Source organism: Sceloporus occidentalis, unplaced genomic scaffold (assembly GCF_023333645.1).
Source record: "Sceloporus occidentalis isolate IW3139 unplaced genomic scaffold, rSceOcc1.0.p SCAF_11, whole genome shotgun sequence".
NCBI classification, from domain to species: Eukaryota; Metazoa; Chordata; class Lepidosauria; order Squamata; family Phrynosomatidae; genus Sceloporus; species Sceloporus occidentalis.
In genome coordinates, this window is record NW_028316991.1 from 2862082 (window position 1) to 2882220 (window position 20139).

At 37.8% G+C, this 20139-nt stretch overlaps 1 protein-coding gene across 1 annotated transcript in view; it reads left to right on the forward strand.

Annotated features, from left to right (window-relative positions):
- The window catches only part of LOC149305435 (sodium/potassium-transporting ATPase subunit beta-1-interacting protein 3), a 180854-nt gene extending 166732 nt beyond the window's left edge, over nucleotides 1-14122 (forward strand). The window contains exons 6-7 of the mRNA XM_089477506.1: nucleotides 13175-13350; nucleotides 14024-14122. Of these exons, the coding sequence (XP_089333632.1) occupies nucleotides 13175-13350; nucleotides 14024-14122 (275 nt within the window). The remainder of the gene's footprint in view (nucleotides 1-13174; nucleotides 13351-14023) is intronic.
- Nucleotides 14123-20139: the final 6017 nt, after the last annotated feature.

Below are 20139 nucleotides of genomic sequence, written 5' to 3' on the forward strand. Positions count from 1 at the left end.
CAGAAGAATAGATCATTCAGTGATCATGAAAAAAAGAATGAGTGTGTGTGTATATGTATGTATGTATGTGTAAGTGTATGGTGTTAAAGGAAGTGTGTGTGTATATGTGTAAGTGTATAGTGTTATACTGAGTGTGTGTAATTCTATGATGGCCATGGGAATGTGTATCAGCATATGTCGCTCGAGTGTGTGTTTGTGTCGATGTATGTTGTTAGCATGAGTGTGTTAGTATTTGCCATTAACATGAGTGTGTGGGTATTAGTGTATGGTGTTGGCATGGTGTAGTGTATTAGTGTATGGTGTTGTGAATTAATATTTAGCATTAGCATGCATGCAGTGAATGAAAAAAATATTAATCCCCTGCTGATTTTGTGTTTGCCCACTGACAAAGACATGATCAGTCTATAATTTCAATCGTACGTTTATCTGATTTAAATTTTACTACTAGTACTTGGTGGCAAAACCCTTGTTGGCAATCACAGAGGTCAGACGTTTCTTGTAATTGGCCACCAGGTTTGCACACATCTCAGGAGGGATTTAGTCCCACTCCTCTGCAGATCCTGCAGATCTTTAAGTCATTAAGGTTTCAAGGCTGACATTTGGCAACTCAAACCTTCAGCTCCATCCACAGATTTTCTACGGGATTAAGGTTTGGAGACTGGCTAGGCCACTCCTTTGTTGCCTTGGCTGGGTGTTTTGGGTCACTGTCATGCTGGAATACCCATCCACGACCCATTTTCAATATCCTGGCTGAGGGAAAGAGGTTCTCACCCAAGATTTGACGGTACATGGCCCCATCCATCGTCAGGGGCGGGCTGGGCCGGGGGGCAGGAGGGCAATTGCCCCCCAGGCTGCCCTGAATCTACATTAAACGCCCATTTAAGTGGCCGATTCGGCCACGCCAGGGCCGTCTTTAATGCCAGCAGCATCCGCTTCGGCCGGCACACCGAGATGCCATTGCAGCCGATGTGGTTGTGACTCTTGAAGCGGCGGTAAGACACGCTGGCCGCTTTAAAATCCGTGTGACTCCACCCCCTTGAGCGGCGCATCACATTGTCAATATGATGGGCCGCTTAAGGGGGTGGAATCACACGGAACAGTTCCTCGTGACAGCTAGAAGAGCCCTTTGGAGGACAGCAGCAGTGAAGGATGGCAGCAAAAACGTAAGTATTAAAAAAATTTAAAAAATTGTTGGGGTAATAGGCGGAAGGGGGGCCATATTCAATGGGGGGACTGCATTGGGACAACAATTAAATGCAAAATGGGGGTGGCTAGGGGGTATAAGTACACAACAGGGTGGTTGGGGCACCACATAAATCAATACACAAAGGTGGGGGGGTGGCTGGGTTCAATATACATGGGTCATTAACAATGCAAAGGGGGCATCAATACACAAGGGAGGGGGCTGGCTAGGGACATCACATAAATCAATACACAAGGGTGTTTGGGCATAATGTACAAAGAGGGCTGGCTGGGGGCAAAAATCCACATGGGGCAATACACAAGGGGCATAATGTACAAAGGGGTTTGGCAGGGGGCACACATCCACATGGAGCAATACACAAGGGTGTGGGGGGAAATACATTAAAACCAAAGGGGGGCTGGCTTGGGCATCAATACACAAGGGGAAAAAACAAACTAACAGCAAACCAGTGTGGAAAGCATTTTGGATGTGGGTGTCAGTGTTGTAGAGCCTGTCCTGGTGTGTGTGTGTGTGTTTGGGTTAAGGTGTGGCAGAGCCTGTCCTGGTTTGTGTGTGTGTTTGGATATCGGTGTGGCAGAGATTGTCCGGGTGTCTGTGTGTTTGGCTGTCTGTGTGGCAGAGCCTGTCCTGGTGTGTGTGTGTGTGTGGGTGTCGGTGTGGCAGAGCCTGTCCTGGTGTGTGTGTGTTTGGCTGTCTGTGTGGCAGGGCCTGTTCTGGTGTGTGTGTTTGGCTGTCTGTGTGGCAGGGCCTGTCCTGGTGTGTGTGTTTGGGTGTCGGTGTGGCAGAACCTGTCCTGGTGTGTGTGTCTGGGTGTCGGAGTGGCAGAGCCTGTCCTGGTGTGTGTGTGTTTGGGTGTCGGTGTGGCAGAGCATGTCCTGGTGTGTGTGTTTGGGTGTCAGAGCCTGTCCTGGTGTGTCTGTTTGTGTGTCGGTGTGGCAGAGCCTGTCCTGGAGTGTGTGTTTGGGTGTCAGTGTTGTAGAGCCTGTACTGGTGTCAGGACGGGCTGTTTGGGGACAAAATTGGCTCATGCTGGGCTGTTTGGGGACAAAGTTGGCTCACTCTGGACTGTAATTTGTTAATGTTATCTTGGTGCTGGTCGTGTTCTATATGGGCAGTGTGGACACCAGCGCTGGCTTTAGGGGTGTACATCCTGTGATCTATGCCTGTAATTTAGGGGGTTTTATCTATACCTTTAATGCTTAGTTGTTATGTGATTTCCAGTTGATCTGTATCTGCAAAGCTGTGTTTGTGTGTTATTCTGTTGATCTGTATCTGCTATGCTATGTTTCCATACATTATTTATGTATACCTGCAAATACAGGGTTTGTATTTCTTATTCAGTTAATCTATACATGCACATGCTGTTTGCATGTGTTGTTTATTTGATCTATACCTGAACTACAGGGAGTAAGGTGTGGCTTAGTGAATCAGGGACAAAGGGACTCTGGGGATGATTACAAGCAGGGTCCCAAGGAAATGCCTAGGGTCCAATTTTTCCATATTTAAATTTTATTTTGTTAAGATTAGCTGTTTTTTAATGTATTAACCCCTTCGCGACCTTTGCCGGTTCAGGACCGTCATGACAAGAAGGTCACTAAATGACCTTTGACGGTTCTGAACCGTCAAAAAATTAAATAAGCTTAGAAAGTGATCAACGATCACTTTCTTCGCTTAAACGGCGTTACTGTAATGCCTCGATGTCGAGGCATTCAGTAACGCTGAGATCGGCATCGGGGGCCATGTCTGGCCCCTCCCCGGGGCGTCAACAGCCGCCATACATTGTATAGGCGCCTCCTAAACTTAAATGGTGTCGCTGGAATGCCTCGATCAGGAGGCATCCAGCGACACCAAACACTTACCTCGGGATGGATTGTGACCGCTCCGTAGAGCGGTCACAGCCGCAGCTGCCGGTGATCTTCGCCATCAGCAAGATGGCGGCGGCCCGGGAAAAAAACCAATAAAGAAGAAAGAGTTCGCTAGACGGTCTCCAGACCCTCTAGAGAACTCTGGCTCCACTTGCAGGTTGAATACAGGTACTGCATTCAACCAAGCAAGTCAATGGAACCCAGCTTTCTAATCACTATGTGATTAGTAAAATATTCAAAAAATAAATGAAAAAAATAATTAAAAAAAAATGTGCTAACATTTAAAAATAATTATGCAGTGATGTCACTTGATGAACCATCCAGTACCAGCAAAATGTGTCAAAAAAATATAAAAAAAGTATTAAAAAAATAAAATTAAATAAAAAAATAAAGTTTATTATTTTGAGCAAGTGCTAAAATTTCTCAAAAATCTCAACAAAGAGTTAAAATAAAAGCACTTCAAATACCCAAGGGGTGTCTAATATATATAAAAAATGGCTGATGGGGTAAATTGGAGTGGCCGAGCTCAAAGATAGGGCATAGGTACAGACTGACCAAAATGGAGAAAAAAAGCGCACTTCCCAAATGTGGCATTTTACATCTCAAACAACCCGGCAAACCCATGCATGTCGGGTATCACTGCACTCAGGAGATGTTCCTGAACACACACTGGGGTGTTGTTTGACAGTGACATATACCAGAACCTGTATATCTATAACTAAAGTACAATTTGTGTGAAAAAAAAAATAAAAAAAATTACTATTACAAAGTTTGACAAAGTGTAGTTCTATAATTGGTACATGGAAAGGGTTAAAATAACAGCATTTGGAATACCCTGGGGTGTCTAGTTTTCAAAAATATATGGTTTGAATGGGTTAAATTGAGTTAACCGGCTTCAAAGATATTCCAAAGAGGAGATGGAGGCAGACTGACCAGATTTGTTAAAAAAGATTTGGAAATCATAAAACGCTGCTTGTACTTATTGCCCTATAACTTACAAAAAACAGCAAAAAAACATAAAAACATTTGGTATTTCTAAACTCAGGACAAGTCGTAGAATCTATTTATGTGAAAGAAGAAGTGATGAAAAACAGTGTGGAATGGGTATACAGAGAAAAATACGATTAGAAAATACTTCCCTTTATGGTGGGTAATATCCCGGATACTCGGCTGCAACCCGTACAAAAACACTCTCCAGGTGTTTCAAAATAGAGACAAAGAACGCTAGGGGGCGCTCGTGTATACCGGTCGTGAACAATGAGAGAAAAAACAAGAAAAAATATGATTGTGTAATATTCAACACAGGTGCTGTCGCTGTAAGTCTATATAATGCACTTACAGTGTTCACTTGTATTCAGGCTTTAATAGACCATCCTGTCTTCCGGATGTATATGCAGTAAATATATGCAAAAGAGCAGAGAGACAAATAGGGACCCCAATGGTGTATTATCATGCACTGTTTGTAACACGCAAATACCAAAATGCACTTACACTTCTGAAGAGGTTTTATATCCCTTACACGTCAGATGTCTTTTCCTCTGTTCCTCTTGTGGAAAATGAAATCAGGCTAGAACCACTCTCTGGTGTAGTATAAAAGCTATTTATTCGAGACTAACATACTAAAACAATAAAAATGTTCATATACATCCACCAAGGGATGCTATAAAAGTTAATAAAAAGTCTAGGTAAAAGAATAAGTAGAGCTCTGTAAAATCCTCAACGCGTTTCGCCAGTTCCGTGGCTTCATCAGGAGTAATATTCGTTGTTGCTGCGAGGTCCTTTTAAATTCTGTGCGGCGCCATCTTTTTGCCGGCGTCTGACGTCAATGCGCTCCTCGTCATCATTTTGTCCGTCGCGCCGCCCTCCCATCTGTCTTCTCCTCCTCCGATGCTCCGTGGGATCCAGAAACAATCGGTAGGTAAGTGAAAACATATATCAATAGTTCCGTTTGTGAACGATCAGATATATCGATCAAAATCCTCATTCAATGATCGTCTAATGTGCGTAGTGGGTGCCTATAGATGCCGCCCATACTGTGCATTTAGTGATCAAAAAAAACGGACATAATGTGGAGAGAGAGGGACAGAAAGGGAAGGTGACTAATGAAGTATAGTCTACAGTGTCGTTCATTATGTTTAAAAACGTAGTGTTTAAAAAACGCCCTATATAGTAGCGATGTAGACAGATGAACAGTGAAGGAAACCTATACGGACCAACTTAAAAGGAAAATCTATATTCCAATAATGTATTTGTATTACTGTTATGGTCTATTCTTTTTTAGGGGCAATGGACACAAAAAATGGAGAATCAGGGACAGTATACGGAATACCATTTCTCCATGAATAACGGATCAATCGATCCCCATATCGTTGGTGATATGTAATCAATATTGTCCTTAAGTGATGTCAATTAAAAATGTGTAAGTGTACACCGATAACATGTATAATGTATTTTAAATAATAAACCATGTATATGCAAAAAATTATGTCCTGTTTTTTTCTTCAAACGTAAATTAAATCGGTGAATGTATCTGTACTAACATATGTGGACTAGTACCTTACAATTGGCACTAAAACTTTTGGTGTGTGGAACATGAAATGTTCCCACTTGGATATTTCCATAGGGACCATATGTAACACATTACATGTTCTCACATATACGTGAATATATCTAATTCCATATTGAGGCCACCTTTTTTGAAGGTTTTCAGTTTAAAAATCCACTCGGTTTCCCGTTTGGACAAATTCTCTACAGTATTGCCTCCTCTCCAATTTGGGGGTACCCAGTCAATCCCCATAATTTTTAGAGACTCTATTGAATATTTTGGACATCTATTACAGTGTCGTGGGACACTGTGTTTTGTATCATTTTTTCTTATATTCCCAAGGTGTTCTAGCACCCTCTCCTTCATAGATCTTATTGTCCTCCCCACATATTGAAGACCGCACCCACATTCCAATAAATAGACTATATTTTTTGTTGAACAGTTTATAAAATGCTTTATGATATATGTTTGGCCTGTTGCTGTACCTATGAATTCATTGGTTTTTTTTGGTAATAAAGCACACATTTTACAGTGGCCACATTTATAAAACCCATTCGGTTTGCTCCCTATGAGTGTTCCAGGTTTCCTTATTGCTATATGTTTTGGTAGAACGCTCGGGGCTAATATTGTTTTTAATGATCCTGTTTTTTTAAAATGTGGGTGCGGTCTTCAATATGTGGGGAGGACAATAAGATCTATGAAGGAGAGGGTGCTAGAACACCTTGGGAATATGAGAAAAAATTATACAAAACACAGTGTCCCACGACACTGTAATAGATGTCCAAAATATTCAATAGAGTCTCTAAAAATTATGGGGATTGACTGGGTACCCCCAAATTGGAGAGGAGGCAATACTGTAGAGAATTTGTCCAAACGGGAAACCGAGTGGATTTTTAAACTGAAAACCTTCAAAAAAGGTGGCCTCAATATGGAATTAGATATATTCACGTATATGTGAGAACATGTAATGTGTTACATATGGTCCCTATGGAAATATCCAAGTGGGAACATTTCATGTTCCACACACCAAAAGTTTTAGTGCCAATTGTAAGGTACTAGTCCACATATGTTAGTACAGATACATTCACCGATTTAATTTACGTTTGAAGAAAAAAACAGGACATAATTTTTTGCATATACATGGTTTATTATTTAAAATACATTATACATGTTATCGGTGTACACTTACACATTTTTAATTGACATCACTTAAGGACAATATTGATTACATATCACCAACGATATGGGGATCGATTGATCCGTTATTCATGGAGAAATGGTATTCCGTATACTGTCCCTGATTCTCCATTTTTTGTGTCCATTGACCCTAAAAAAGAATAGACCATAACAGTAATACAAATACATTATTGGAATATAGATTTTCCTTTTAAGTTGGTCCGTATAGGTTTCCTTCACTGTTCATCTGTCTACATCGCTACTATATAGGGCGTTTTTTAAACACTACGTTTTTAAACATAATGAACGACACTGTAGACTATACTTCATTAGTCACCTTCCCTTTCTGTCCCTCTCTCTCCACATTATGTCCGGTTTTTTTGATCACTAAATGCACAGTATGGGCGGCATCTATAGGCACCCACTACGCACATTAGACGATCATTGAATGAGGATTTTGATCGATATATCTGATCGTTCACAAACGGAACTATTAATATATGTTTTCACTTACCTACCGATTGTTTCTGGATCCCACGGAGCATCGGAGGAGGAGAAGACAGATGGGAGGGCGGCGCGACGGACGAAATGATGACGAGGAGCGCATTGACGTCAGACGCCGGCAAAAAGATGGCGCCGCACAGAATTTAAAACGACCTCGCAGCAACAACGAATATTACTCCTGATGAAGCCACGGAACTGGCGAAACGCGTTGAGGATTTTACAGAGCTCTACTTATTCTTTTACCTAGACTTTTTATTAACTTTTATAGCATCCCTTGGTGGATGTATATGAACATTTTTATTGTTTTAGTATGTTAGTCTCGAATAAATAGCTTTTATACTACACCAGAGAGTGGTTCTAGCCTGATTCCATTTTCCACAAGAGGAACAGAGGAAAAGACATCTGACGTGTAAGGGATATAAAACCTCTTCAGAAGTGTAAGTGCATTTTGGTATTTGCGTGTTACAAACAGTGCATGATAATACACCATTGGGGTCCCTATTTGTCTCTCTGCTCTTTTGCATATATTTACTGCATATACATCCGGAAGACAGGATGGTCTATTAAAGCCTGAATACAAGTGAACACTGTAAGTGCATTATATAGACTTACAGCGACAGCACCTGTGTTGAATATTACACAATCATAGTTTTTCTTGTTTTTTCTCTCATTGTTCACTACCGGTATACACGAGCGCCCCCTAGCGTTCTTTGTAGAATCTATTTAGCTAGTTTTTTTAAAAGATTTTTCAAATAAAAGTCATAATTTTTCACCATGTTTTTTTTATTTTTTTATAGTAAATAAGATGATACGATCAAAATAATGGTATCTGAAGAAAGCCCATCTTGTCCTGAAAAAAACAATATATAACTTATGTGGGTACACTAAATGGGTGAGGAGAAAATTACAGCTAAACACAAGCACCACAAAAGTGTCAAAACAGCCTCGGTCCCACAGGGTACAAAATGAAAAATGAGCCCGGTCCTTAAGGGGTTAAACATAATTTTTTTACTCCCAGTCCCATCACATTACATCAATATGCAGTAGCAGTATACAGAATGCCCCATGTAGTTAAAAAAAACTATGATTACTCAAAGACAAGTATATAACCATATGGAGTAAAATACTATAATTACGAATAACATGCAGAGCAGCACAATATGCTAGAACTCTTTCAACAGGAATAATATTTCCACAAAAGTTTCTGTAATATATATATATATATATATACCATATGATGGATCATTCATTCATTCATTCATGCATACCCTCTGGATTTACTAAATATGACATGATGCTGTTTTGGATCACTCACATTATGTTATTTAGATAAGTTAAAAGTGATATATCTTCAAAGTCCCTGGAATGAATAATAGGTTAGTGGATATTGTTTGTTACAGAAAACAATATTAACAAAATTACTATTGCCTTCTCCTTATGTCACATAATTATTGGGTACAAAAGTCATCTAGAAAAAATGCTGGCAGAATTGGAAGACACATAAAGAATAATAAATAAATGTAACCAATGCTTTATGTAGTTTCAAAATGTTACATTTATTATTTTTGTTAATTAGAGGTAGGTAGGCGTATTCTGGACAGATATATTGTAAACATTTATTAATCTGATTTTAGATGGAAACACATAGACTCTAAACCATCAGTCTTTTTTGTGGAATTTACGGTTTAATCAATTTTGTAGAAAAATTAATGCATTCATGTTTTGTCTACAGACAATGTTTATTGATAATTCTCCTTTCGTTCTTCATTTGTTTAATAACAAACAAAAATATTTTTTGCAAACACAGATTTCTATTAAATCTAAGAACTGTTGTTATAATGATGGAGAAGATTTCTACTACTATTATTATTAAAATTAAAGAATAAAAATTCATACTAACACGCAATGTTTTCTTAAAATGTCTTGCATTACTCAAATCATTTATATTCTAAAGAAAACAAAAGAAAATGTCGCCTCTGGGAAAGCTATTATATATTGAAGAATAACAACTAGAAATGTATCACAATTCCTAGGCTCTAGGTAATTACAAATAAACTGTAAAAGTCAGAAAGGATTGTTAGATCGAAAATAATCCTATTCATTGCAGGTAGTAATACAAGAATAATAGTAAAGTTTAAAAAAGCATACACAATTATTGTTATATAAAATCTCCACACTGTTTTGAAATAATACTAAAATTTAAGTAGAACAAAAAATATGTATGAATTTTAAATAGGTTAGTATGCAGAGGATGTGCAAGGGGATGAAGGGAGACAATAACTATGCTGCACTGCAGGGTTGAACTGGGGATAATGAGTCACTTGGCACTTTAAGGCAAGTGGCCACCTTTTGCTTCCGTAGCGTGTGGCCGGGCATTTCCAGCCAGTGGCTGCACACTGCAGCACCAGATCGGGTGCTGGAGTGCTGTCAACCAGTAGCCCACTGGGCATTTGCACGGTGTGCCAGATGGCCAGTCTGGGCCTGCTGCTTTGGATTTTTGTGCCAATGCCCTTCTGGCTGTATTACTTTCAGTTTCATGAATCTTATCCAAGGTAGTGATTTGGGATGTTATCTGGGTTTAAGGGGACCACTTGAATAATTTGCTTAGGGCCACCAAAATCCATAAGACATCTCTGAACTGCATTCTTCTGCTGTCAACATATGATAGAATGTTTTACTCAGATGTCATTGTATAAAAATCTGCTTTTCTGGATGTGTGTATGAATTAATAATTTCATCAGTCCTGTAAAATAAAATCTTATGCTCTAGTGAGAAGTTGATGGGCCATAACATATTTGTAAACAGTATCTCAGTTTGTGCCAGATGGTCTAAGATTGTGCTCTGTTCCAACATAGTGTAGTTATCTCCAAATGTTCCAATCAAATTATTGAGGGTTTTCTTAAATTACTATTTCAGCTCAGTTATTTTGAAAGTTAGTCAGTTAACGCTCTTCACGAATCTTCATTAGGTAGGAAGGAATCATGAATAATTGTTCAATTAAACAGTTGAACATTTGAAATGATTAAGATAATTCTTCAAATCCTGTTAGCCAGCCACTTAGGCAGAATGACCTTTTCAGTTTTGTGTAACTTGTCTTCCCTATTGATAAAGGTAGATCTTTTGACATAAAAACAAGACTTGTGCATTCAGATTTCTAACAAATGTTGGTTATTTCATGCTTTGTACAAATCTTTGATAAGGAGGAGGGCCCCAATGAAACAAACCATAATGACTGGAAAACCTCTGAATTTTTTTTAAGATTCATTAACCCTGCTGTAGCTGAGTCACCCATCCCCCTCACACATTTTCTGGGTAGGATTGTTAGGTAGAAGATATCACTTTTGTTAGGGTCAGAAGCTTTAAATAGCATTTTTGGCAATGTTCCCAGAAAATGTGGTTAAGGTTCAATGTGGGTACAGGTGTTAGGCAATGTGCGTGATGGCTTCTGTCCAGCTTCTTATGTGTTTATATTAAAAATAGTCTTAATTAGAAGAATAATTGTTTTATACGTATAATATCAACTGAATGTGTGGTTTCTTAAATCATTCACTCTCAGTACTTACATTGAAATCCTATGTGCTGACTATTAAAAAAAATAGATATTACAATATGAGCCCAAGAGAAAATTGAATATTTAGTAAAAGTTGATAGCTTTTATTGGGGTGAACATCTTTTACAAATGGAATGCTAAGTATTTTGGGATCTCTAGAGCCATGTATAGCAGGGTGATTTGCAGGATATTAGAAATTTTATATGATTAATAAACAGTTTTTAAGATGGTTTCTTTTTTATTTAACTCTTTCTTGGGTTTACAGTGGGATTGTTGTTCCACCATTACGGACCTATCACAAGAATCGGGTGGGCTGAAGCTCAGCCAGATGTCCTATTGGTTGATCATGTTTGCATAAATTGTGATAAACACCCCTTGATTAGAAAAGTGGTAAAAGCCTATGTTTTGACTTTAAAAAAGTCTCTGACTTATATCTTGCCCCACTTATCTCTACCCAAGCCAACTTAAGTCCTTCCTTGTTTCACTCATACACATACACGATTCACAAAGAAAAAGATAATTAAATTACAGTACTGTGCAGTACATAGTGAATTTTGCCTTTCTCCTTGCAGGCCTGTAACCAATCGATTTAGAAGTCTTGATAAAAATATTTGAAAATAATTAGGACACTATAGCAGCATTTTCTAGCAATAATTTTTAATAGAATCACAAAAATAGAAACACGGAATTTGAAGGCAGAGGAGAACCATTTGGCCCATCTAGTCTGCCCATATGTCAACAAGTTAAAGTAGGAAGCTATTTAATTTTGTTCCTAGAAGCCAGAAAATGGTGCTTTGTCATGCTGTTTCCTCTAAAATTATGTTCAAGATAAAAGTGCTTTAGGCTTTTTCACGGTTAAAAGGGTAAAACATTAAAATATATATAGATTATATAGTTCTGCTTGATTCAGTCATAGGTGGGAGTAAGGAAAGCAGAAATGCTTTACTGAGCCAGACAATAAGGACTGATCAACCACTGTCATTAAGCGCTTTTAAATTTTACTGTCATGGAATTATATCAAGGAAGGATGCATTTTCATAAATATTGGTGATTTGAGCTACAGTATCACAGCTGATGGATTTGACCACATGGGCCCCTCACGTGCATCAATGAACCTTGGCCGTCCATGACTGTTGCTGGTTCACTGTTTTTCCTTTCTTGGACCGCTGCATACTGGGAACACCCCACAAGAGCTGCAGTTTTGAAGATGCTCTGACCCAGTCGTCAAGCATCACAATTTGGCCCTTGTTAATGTCACTCAGATCCTTACGCTTGTCCATTTTTCCTGCTTCTAAAACATCAACTTTGAGGACAAAATGTTCACTTGTTGCTTAGTATATCCCACCCACTGACACGTGCCATGATAACAAGATTATCAGTGTTATTCACTTCACCTTTCAGTGGTCATGCTATGGCTGATCGGTGTGATCATCATAGTCTGTTTTGTCCACTATCCATTAACTACAGACTGTCTGGGGCTAGCCCTGCTCTTAGGAATGACCATTCCTGCCCCTTCAAAAATCCACTATCCAGAAGAAGGGGAGCCCTGGATAGACTACCCTAGGAACTTTAGAAGTATACTAATGTGCTAAGCTGTGTGTCTCATGCATGCAAAAGTTGGCAGCACACATACCATATATATATGAACTAAGATTTTGTTTTGATGCTGAATAAGTAAGAAATGAGTACTAGAAATCTTAGTATTTTTAAGGGCAAGAAAGTGGTATTTGGTCCTCCTAGGTTGTGCCCTGATCCCCTCCCACCTCCTTTTAATTTAATATGAATAGCCTGCCTCCTTAAGACTCTCCTTCCTGAGAAGGCAAGCTCAGAGTAGGGGACAATTCTGGGAAGTTCTCAAATATGCACATTACTCATATAATTATAGTGATGTCTTTCATTCCAACCCGGTGTCTAAACTTGTCCATTCAGATTCGCATGAATTGTAAACTTACCAAATTTTTGTAAATTCCGTGGTTCGTACGAAGCACCGAAAGCAAGGCCAGACCGTCCAAAATGAATGGGTCCACATTCACTCACACTCATTCCCATTCTCTCTCTTGCTCTCTAAATGTTTCTCTACCTTCTCTGCCGACCACTTCCGCTTCTGCTGACCATGTCCGCTTCCACATCTTCTTCTTCATCTTCTCCCTTCTCTTCTCTATTTTCCGTTCTATCTTCTTTCTCCGCATCTATGGAAACATAACCTGGCGGGATCTTTACATGAGGGCAAAATGATGGTGCTTGTGGTGACATCCTCTCCACTGATTGGATAATCAGGGAGATTATGTCACCACAAGCTCCCCTATATTGCCCTCAATTGGCACTTTCAGTCACATACTCTTCCCTGATTGGAAGATTGGTGAGAAGACATCACCACAAGCACGTTCATTTTGTCGAAAGTTCTCGACGGGTTATGTCAATGGAGATGCGGACGGAGAAAGAAGATAGCAGATTAAAGGGCGAAGACAGAAGAGAAGAGATAATAGAAAATGAAGATGTGGAAGTGGTCGGCATGAAGCGGAAGTGGAGGGTAGAGAAACATTTAAAGAGTGTTAGAGAGAGTGAACGAGAATGAGAGTGTGAGAGTGAATGCTGGCACAGGGTAACAAATATGTTCCCAAATTAAAAATGCCCATGAATTTTCAATCGAACGCAATGGGCAGGTAATTTAATTAGTTGAACAAAAAGATTTGCACATGTCTACCAGTGTCCAAAGGAAATCATGAGCCGGCTGTGGACCTGATGAAAGACAGCATTGCTAAGTAGTCCCTTCCTCCATAGATCTTCATTAATCAGAATGTCTGGTTAGGTAATGGGTCATTGTATTGCTTGTAACAGGCAGTATAATATGGAGTCAGGATGTTGGGTTAGTATATTGGGCATAGGACACATACTAATGTATACATTATATTAGGTAAAAAGTAGAGAAAAAGAAAACAGCACACTATTTTAAAAAAAAATGTATTTTTAATCTGACATCAGAAAATGGCGGGTCTTCCTATTAATCTCTAAGGGAACCCATAACCGACTGAACAAGCTTTTTAAGAACATTATAAAAAATGACAATAAACCATTTGTATACAAAGTTGTAATTATTAATGTCTCTGGTGTGCCATTAAACCTCGTTTTAAAATTGTTTTTCTTTCTGTTGTTAATGTGCATTTTTTTACATCCTTTAGGTCGACATAAATGAAGCTGGTAGTGCTACAAAGAACTTAAGTGGTGTTTTTGAACTCTGGAAAAAACATCTCATGGAAGAGATCAAATTTTTTCAATGATTACAACCTGATTCAGCAGCATATTTTGCAGGAGACACTATTTAAAATCACAACTCCCTATTTCATTTACTGGATGGAGCTTTTTTCAGTATTAAATTTAATTGGACACTGAAACTGTACACTTTTTGAATTGTTCTTTTTTATAATGTGCAGCATGAAACCAATGGATATGTGTAAGGGTTTTCTTGGTACAGAAGTTGGTTTTTTTTTTCTTCTTCACAAACTTAGATATAATGTGAAACAAAATGTGTATTATTCACACAATTACTGTTAATGTAACGGAAGATGATTGCTTCCAGAATGTATAAAAATAACCAATAGTTAAAAATGTGGAACAGTAAAAATAAACAGAACTATAAATACAAATAACAAGAAACTGGTGCTGTTATCCATTCTTTACATGGATTTACATGTGTTCTTAATTATGATATTTAGCATCTGTGGTATATAAATAGTTTTTGTAATTAAATATTTAAAAAGTAATTTTTTTATTATTACTATTATTATTTTGTTTTGTGTTTCCCACCTCAAATCCAAATAAACATTTTCAATGGATTACTTATAATATAATTGTCTTTTTATAGAAAACACTGGCTCAATTTTGTGGACATTTTAGATGTTTCAGTATATGAGATGTAAAAATAAATATTCCTCTTTAATTATACTAATATGTGAGTTTTGCTGAAAAGGTATTTATTCTTATTTTGTAAACTCCCAAAGAGAGTCGTTGGCAGCAGAGAAAAAATACCCAATCAATCAGAGAGTGTTTTTGAAAGCATTGACTACATAATTAATGTAAATGTACTAAATAGGCTTTCTATGGTACAGTTTAAATGCTTAAACACTCCAATAACTTGGCCATAATGAATGCTGTCAGAATGTGTTGAAGACCCTAACATATATTTAGTGGATTATTGCTGTAAATTTAATTTCCAGGAACATAGAAACAAAGTCTGACAGCAGTTAAAAAACATTCAGCCCATGTAGTCTGCTCATTTTACCTGCTGTACAGAATCAGACTTTAATCAGTCCTTGGTCTTGTCTTACATTCAGAATAGCTTTATGTATTTCCATTCATGTTTATATACCCTACTTATTAGCATCTACCACTTCTGATGGGAGGCTACCGTCCTCCCAGTAAAGTAAAACTTTCTTACATTATTATTATTTTTTATTAAGTGCCAACTAATTATGCAGCATTGTACAGTTTAAATGAGGTGGTTAAAAACATTCATAACCAATATTAATTTACACATTCAGGAATTGAGTACCCTGCAAGTGAGCTTGCCATCTAGCATTATGGTACATTTACACAAATTTCCTAGCCCTCATAAGCTTACAATCTAAAAATCAGACACTCTCGTTTCAAACTATAGTTTCTTATTCTAAAATTTCTCCTTTGAAATAAGCTTCCACTACACTATAGCAGCAAACTGCCTTTACTACTGATTGACAACAAAGGGGTGTCTTGTGTGGGGCTCCAGCGTGAGCACACTAAGATCTTTTTTATTAATTTTGATTCTAACATATTAGGGTGTATGTTTCTGCACTTTACTTATTTTTTACATATGTTTTATGGTTCCTTTGTTACAACGTAGAGTCATTGAAGGTGTGCCAAATAGGTCTATTTTTGTTGATGCTAGAAGAGACCTCTGAGTATATATAACTATATTTTCTTGGTGGCTCCATAAAAACGATCCCCTTTGGTTAAAGACTCTAACTTCTTTTGGACCAATATGACCATATTCATTTCTTTGTTATAAATTACTTATGATAATGAATCTTTGTGATTAAGTCATGTAAATTGGTTGTTTATTGTTGATGCTGCTAAAAGAAAACCCTTGCAAAGTGCATCCAGAAGGGCATTCTTGATCATAGCTGTTTTTACAGGTCATACCAGGGTGACAATCCAATTACTTTTGTGATAGGCTTGCACTGATTGCAGTTGAAAGGTTGTCCTTCAAACAAACTGGTAGTGCTTCTTTTGCTCATTGGTATTCAATTCATTCATAGAAACATAAAATTTGATGGCAGGTAAGAACCATTTAGCCTATCTAGTCTGCCCATTTTTCCTGATGCAAGACTCAGGTCTTAATCATTCCTTGATCTTGTCTTAGATTCAGGATAGCTGATAGATGCCTATCCCATTTGAATTTCCTCTCTAGTATTAGTCTCTGCCACTTCTGATGGGAGGCTGTTCTATTTATCTACCACTTTCTCAGAAAAATAAAACTTCCTTAAATTACATCTAAACCTCTGACTCTTTAGTTTTAGACTATGATCTCTTCTAGCATTTCCCCTCCTTTGTAATAAGCTTCCAATTTGTACTTTGTTAGCATTTACATTTTTCTATCACGTCTCTGTGTTTTTTCCTCTCTCTCCAAAATGTCATTACTCTTCTGGAAATGGGGTCTCCAGAGCTGAACACATTACTTTTGGTGTGTTCTGACCAGAGATCTGTAACGTGGCAGAACCACCTCCCTCTTCCTTATACCTCCAGCTTTATAACCCAGCACCATGCTTGCTATTTGCAATGCTTTATTGCCCTGGCTGCTTACCTGAAGTCCTAAGTAATACATTCAAAATCTCTCTCTTCAGTTGTCAATGACTCTCCACTCAGTCCCCTCAGTGCTATATGTTGCCTTAGGATGTTTATATCCTGTGTCTTATTTTACATTTAGCAACATTAAAGTTTATTGTTGTATCATCTGCAAAAAATACATACCGTACCATTAAGATCATTTGTAATATTGCTAATAAACATATTAAAAAGTATGTGTCCCAAACACCCAAACCTAAACGCTTCAGTGTATTTATAGGTGGACAGTGCCTACTCTAGATAGCCTATATCAAGAGCTGTTCTCTACTCAATTATTTTACCCAGTCAAAAGACTTATTTCAGTTTGCTGTTTCTAATCTTAGAATCCATTTACATCCAGATATTGAACAAACTTTTCCTTTAGCACAGTTTCCATTAATTTGCCAACTACCGTCATGAGACTAACTGGTCTTTTTTGTAAAGCAATACCACAATTGCCAAAATCCAATCTCCTTGAACTACTCCTGTCAATACTGACTGATTAACCCCTTGATGGCAATTGCCGGTCCGGGCACGTCACGGAAAAACATGTCGTTTACGACAATTGACGTGCGAGGACCTTTAAACGGGTGTAGAAAGCGATCTACTTTCGCTTTCTGCACCCAAACGGCGTTGCTGTAATGCCTCGACCTCGAGGCATTCAGCAACGCCGTGATCGGCACTAAGGGGCCATCTCTGGCCCCTCCCCGGGGCATCAACATCCGCCATACATTGTATGGCGGCGGATGCCCGTTTTAAAAGGAGGCATCCAGCAACACCAAACACTTACCTCGGGATGGAGTGATCTTCACCATCAGCAAGATGGCGGCAGCCCGGGAAAAAAAACAATAAAGATGAAAAAGTTCGCTAGATGGTTGCCAGACCCTCTAGAGAACTCTGGCTCCACCTGCAGGTTGAATACAGGTACTGCATTCAACCATGCAAGTCAATGGAGCCCAGCTTTCTAATCACAGTGTGATTAGTAAAAATAAATAAAAAAATAAAATAAAATTAATAATAATTAGAAAAAAATAGTAAAACAAACAGTAAAATGTAAAAATAATTTCCCACTGATGTCACTATCAGGGGAAACTTCAAGTTGAGAAAAAATGTTAAAAAAAAATAAAAAAAAAGGCAAAAAAAAATAAAATATATATATAAAAAATATATCTTTGTGAGCAAGTCCTAAAATTAGCATATTAGCTTAAAACAATTCTCGCATGGAAAGAGTTAAAATACTGGCATATTAAATGCCCATGGGGTGTCTACTTTTAAAAAATGTATGATTTGATGGGGTAAATTGAATTGGCCGGGTTCAACAATGTCCCAATTAACACGGGGGGAAGGATGGCCACACATCTAATTTCCAATTAGAAAAATGCACACGTACCAAATGTGGTCTTTTAGTTCCCTCAAAAAATAACTGTACTCAGGAGATGTTGCTGAACACATATTGGGGTGTCATGTGACAGCGGCATATACCAGGAGCTGTAAATTCATACATAACATAGGTGTGTGGGGGAAAAATACACACAAAAGAATACTACTGCAGACTTTGAAAAAATTCTGGTGGTAAAATGTGTGCATGCAGAGTTAAAATACCAGCATTTAAAATACCCTGGGGTGTCTAGTTTTCAAAAATATATGGTTTTGTTGGGCACACTGAAATGGCCCGGCTCAAAGATGTACCAAATAGGGCATGGGCAGTGGATCCCCAAATGCCAAAGTTCAACATTGAAAATGCGCATGCCCCAAATGTGGCCCTTTTGCCCCCAAACAGCCAGGCAAAATCATTAATGTGAGGTATCGCTGTACTCAGGAGATGTTGCTAAACACATATTGGGGTGTTTTATGATAGTGACATATACCAGAACCTGTTTATTCATACCTGAAGTAAAATGTGTGTGAAAAAACAAATGCAAAAAAAATTACTACCATAAAGTTTGCTAAAGGCTGATGGTAGAATTAGTGCTTCGAAAGGGTTAAAATACTAGCATTTGGAATACCCTGGGCTGTCTAGTTTTCCAAAATATATGACTTGATGGGGTAAATTGCATTGGCCGGCTTCAAAGATACCCGAAATGGCATATGGGGGGAAGAATTACCAGATTTGGAAAAAATGGCTTTGAAATAGCAAAATGCTACCTGTACATATTGCCCTATAATGTGTAGAAAAAAAGCAAAAAAACATAAAAACATTGGGTATTTCTAAACTCAGGACAAATAGTAGAATCTATTTAGCAGGTCTTTTCATTACCTTTTATAGATGAGTAAAAGATTTTTCAACTAAAAGTTAGAAACAGTCATTTTTTTCTAAATTTTTCACCATATTTTATACTTTTTTTAATAGTAAATAATATGATACAATCAAAACATCTCATCTAAAGAAAGCCCTTCTTGTCCTGAAAAAAACAATATCTAATGTGTGTGTGGGTTCAGTAAACGGGAAAGAAGAAAATTACAGCTAAACACGAGTAGCGCAGAAATGTTAAAACGGCCATTATCACAAAGGGTACAAAAAGTAAAATCAGCCTTTGTCACGAAGGGGTTAAATAAGTTTGCCAATGGTTTTTCCAGGACACCCAAAGTTATTAAAAGTGCTTTGTAGTGTCCAGGCAAAACCATTGGCAAACTGAACCAGATATTTGTGCCATATCTGCAGGGTATCACATTGGTTTTCTTTTACTCTTATTCTAACAAGTTTAAAGCAATGCTCTTCTCCTTTTCGCAGTACATCTCTTAAATATGACCAAGCCAACAAAGACTTATCTGCATATCTTTCCATTTTACAAAAATTTGCCATTCTAAAACCTTAGTTTTGGTGCTGTGCAACACAACCTCTGTCCTTATATTAAAACACATTGATTGATGATCATTGGAACCCAAACACTCTCCTACAGTGACATCCAAAATGAAGTTTCCATTTGTAAATGGGGACCAAGTGATGAGACCATAGTGTGTAATAGACATCAGTAATGTAATGGAGACCCTACGCATTGAGTGACAGCTGAAACTCTGTCCTAATACTGGTTTTAAGGAATGGGTTTGCTAGAGTAAACAAAATAGATATTAGTTCCAATCCACAATGAGATACTGACATAATTGTTCACAAGTATATGTTGTATTCATTTACCTTATATGTGCTGCTATATCTGAAAAAGCTTTGCTGTTAAAGATTTGTTTGCTTGCAGATTTTGATTATCTTTTCAGTAATAACTTGTTACTGGAATTTTCATTAAACATAAATATTTGATACTTTCAGCACAACTGGCTGTAAATAGAACTTTTAACAAGACAAATTTATATGAAGTGATGCTGCCACCTGGTGATCTGTGTAGGAAATTTCAGTCATTTTCTTTAAAAACCCAAATATAAAACAAAACTTGGAATATTTGATCAAAACTTTTTAACTTAAAATGTAATATTTGATCAAAGCGTG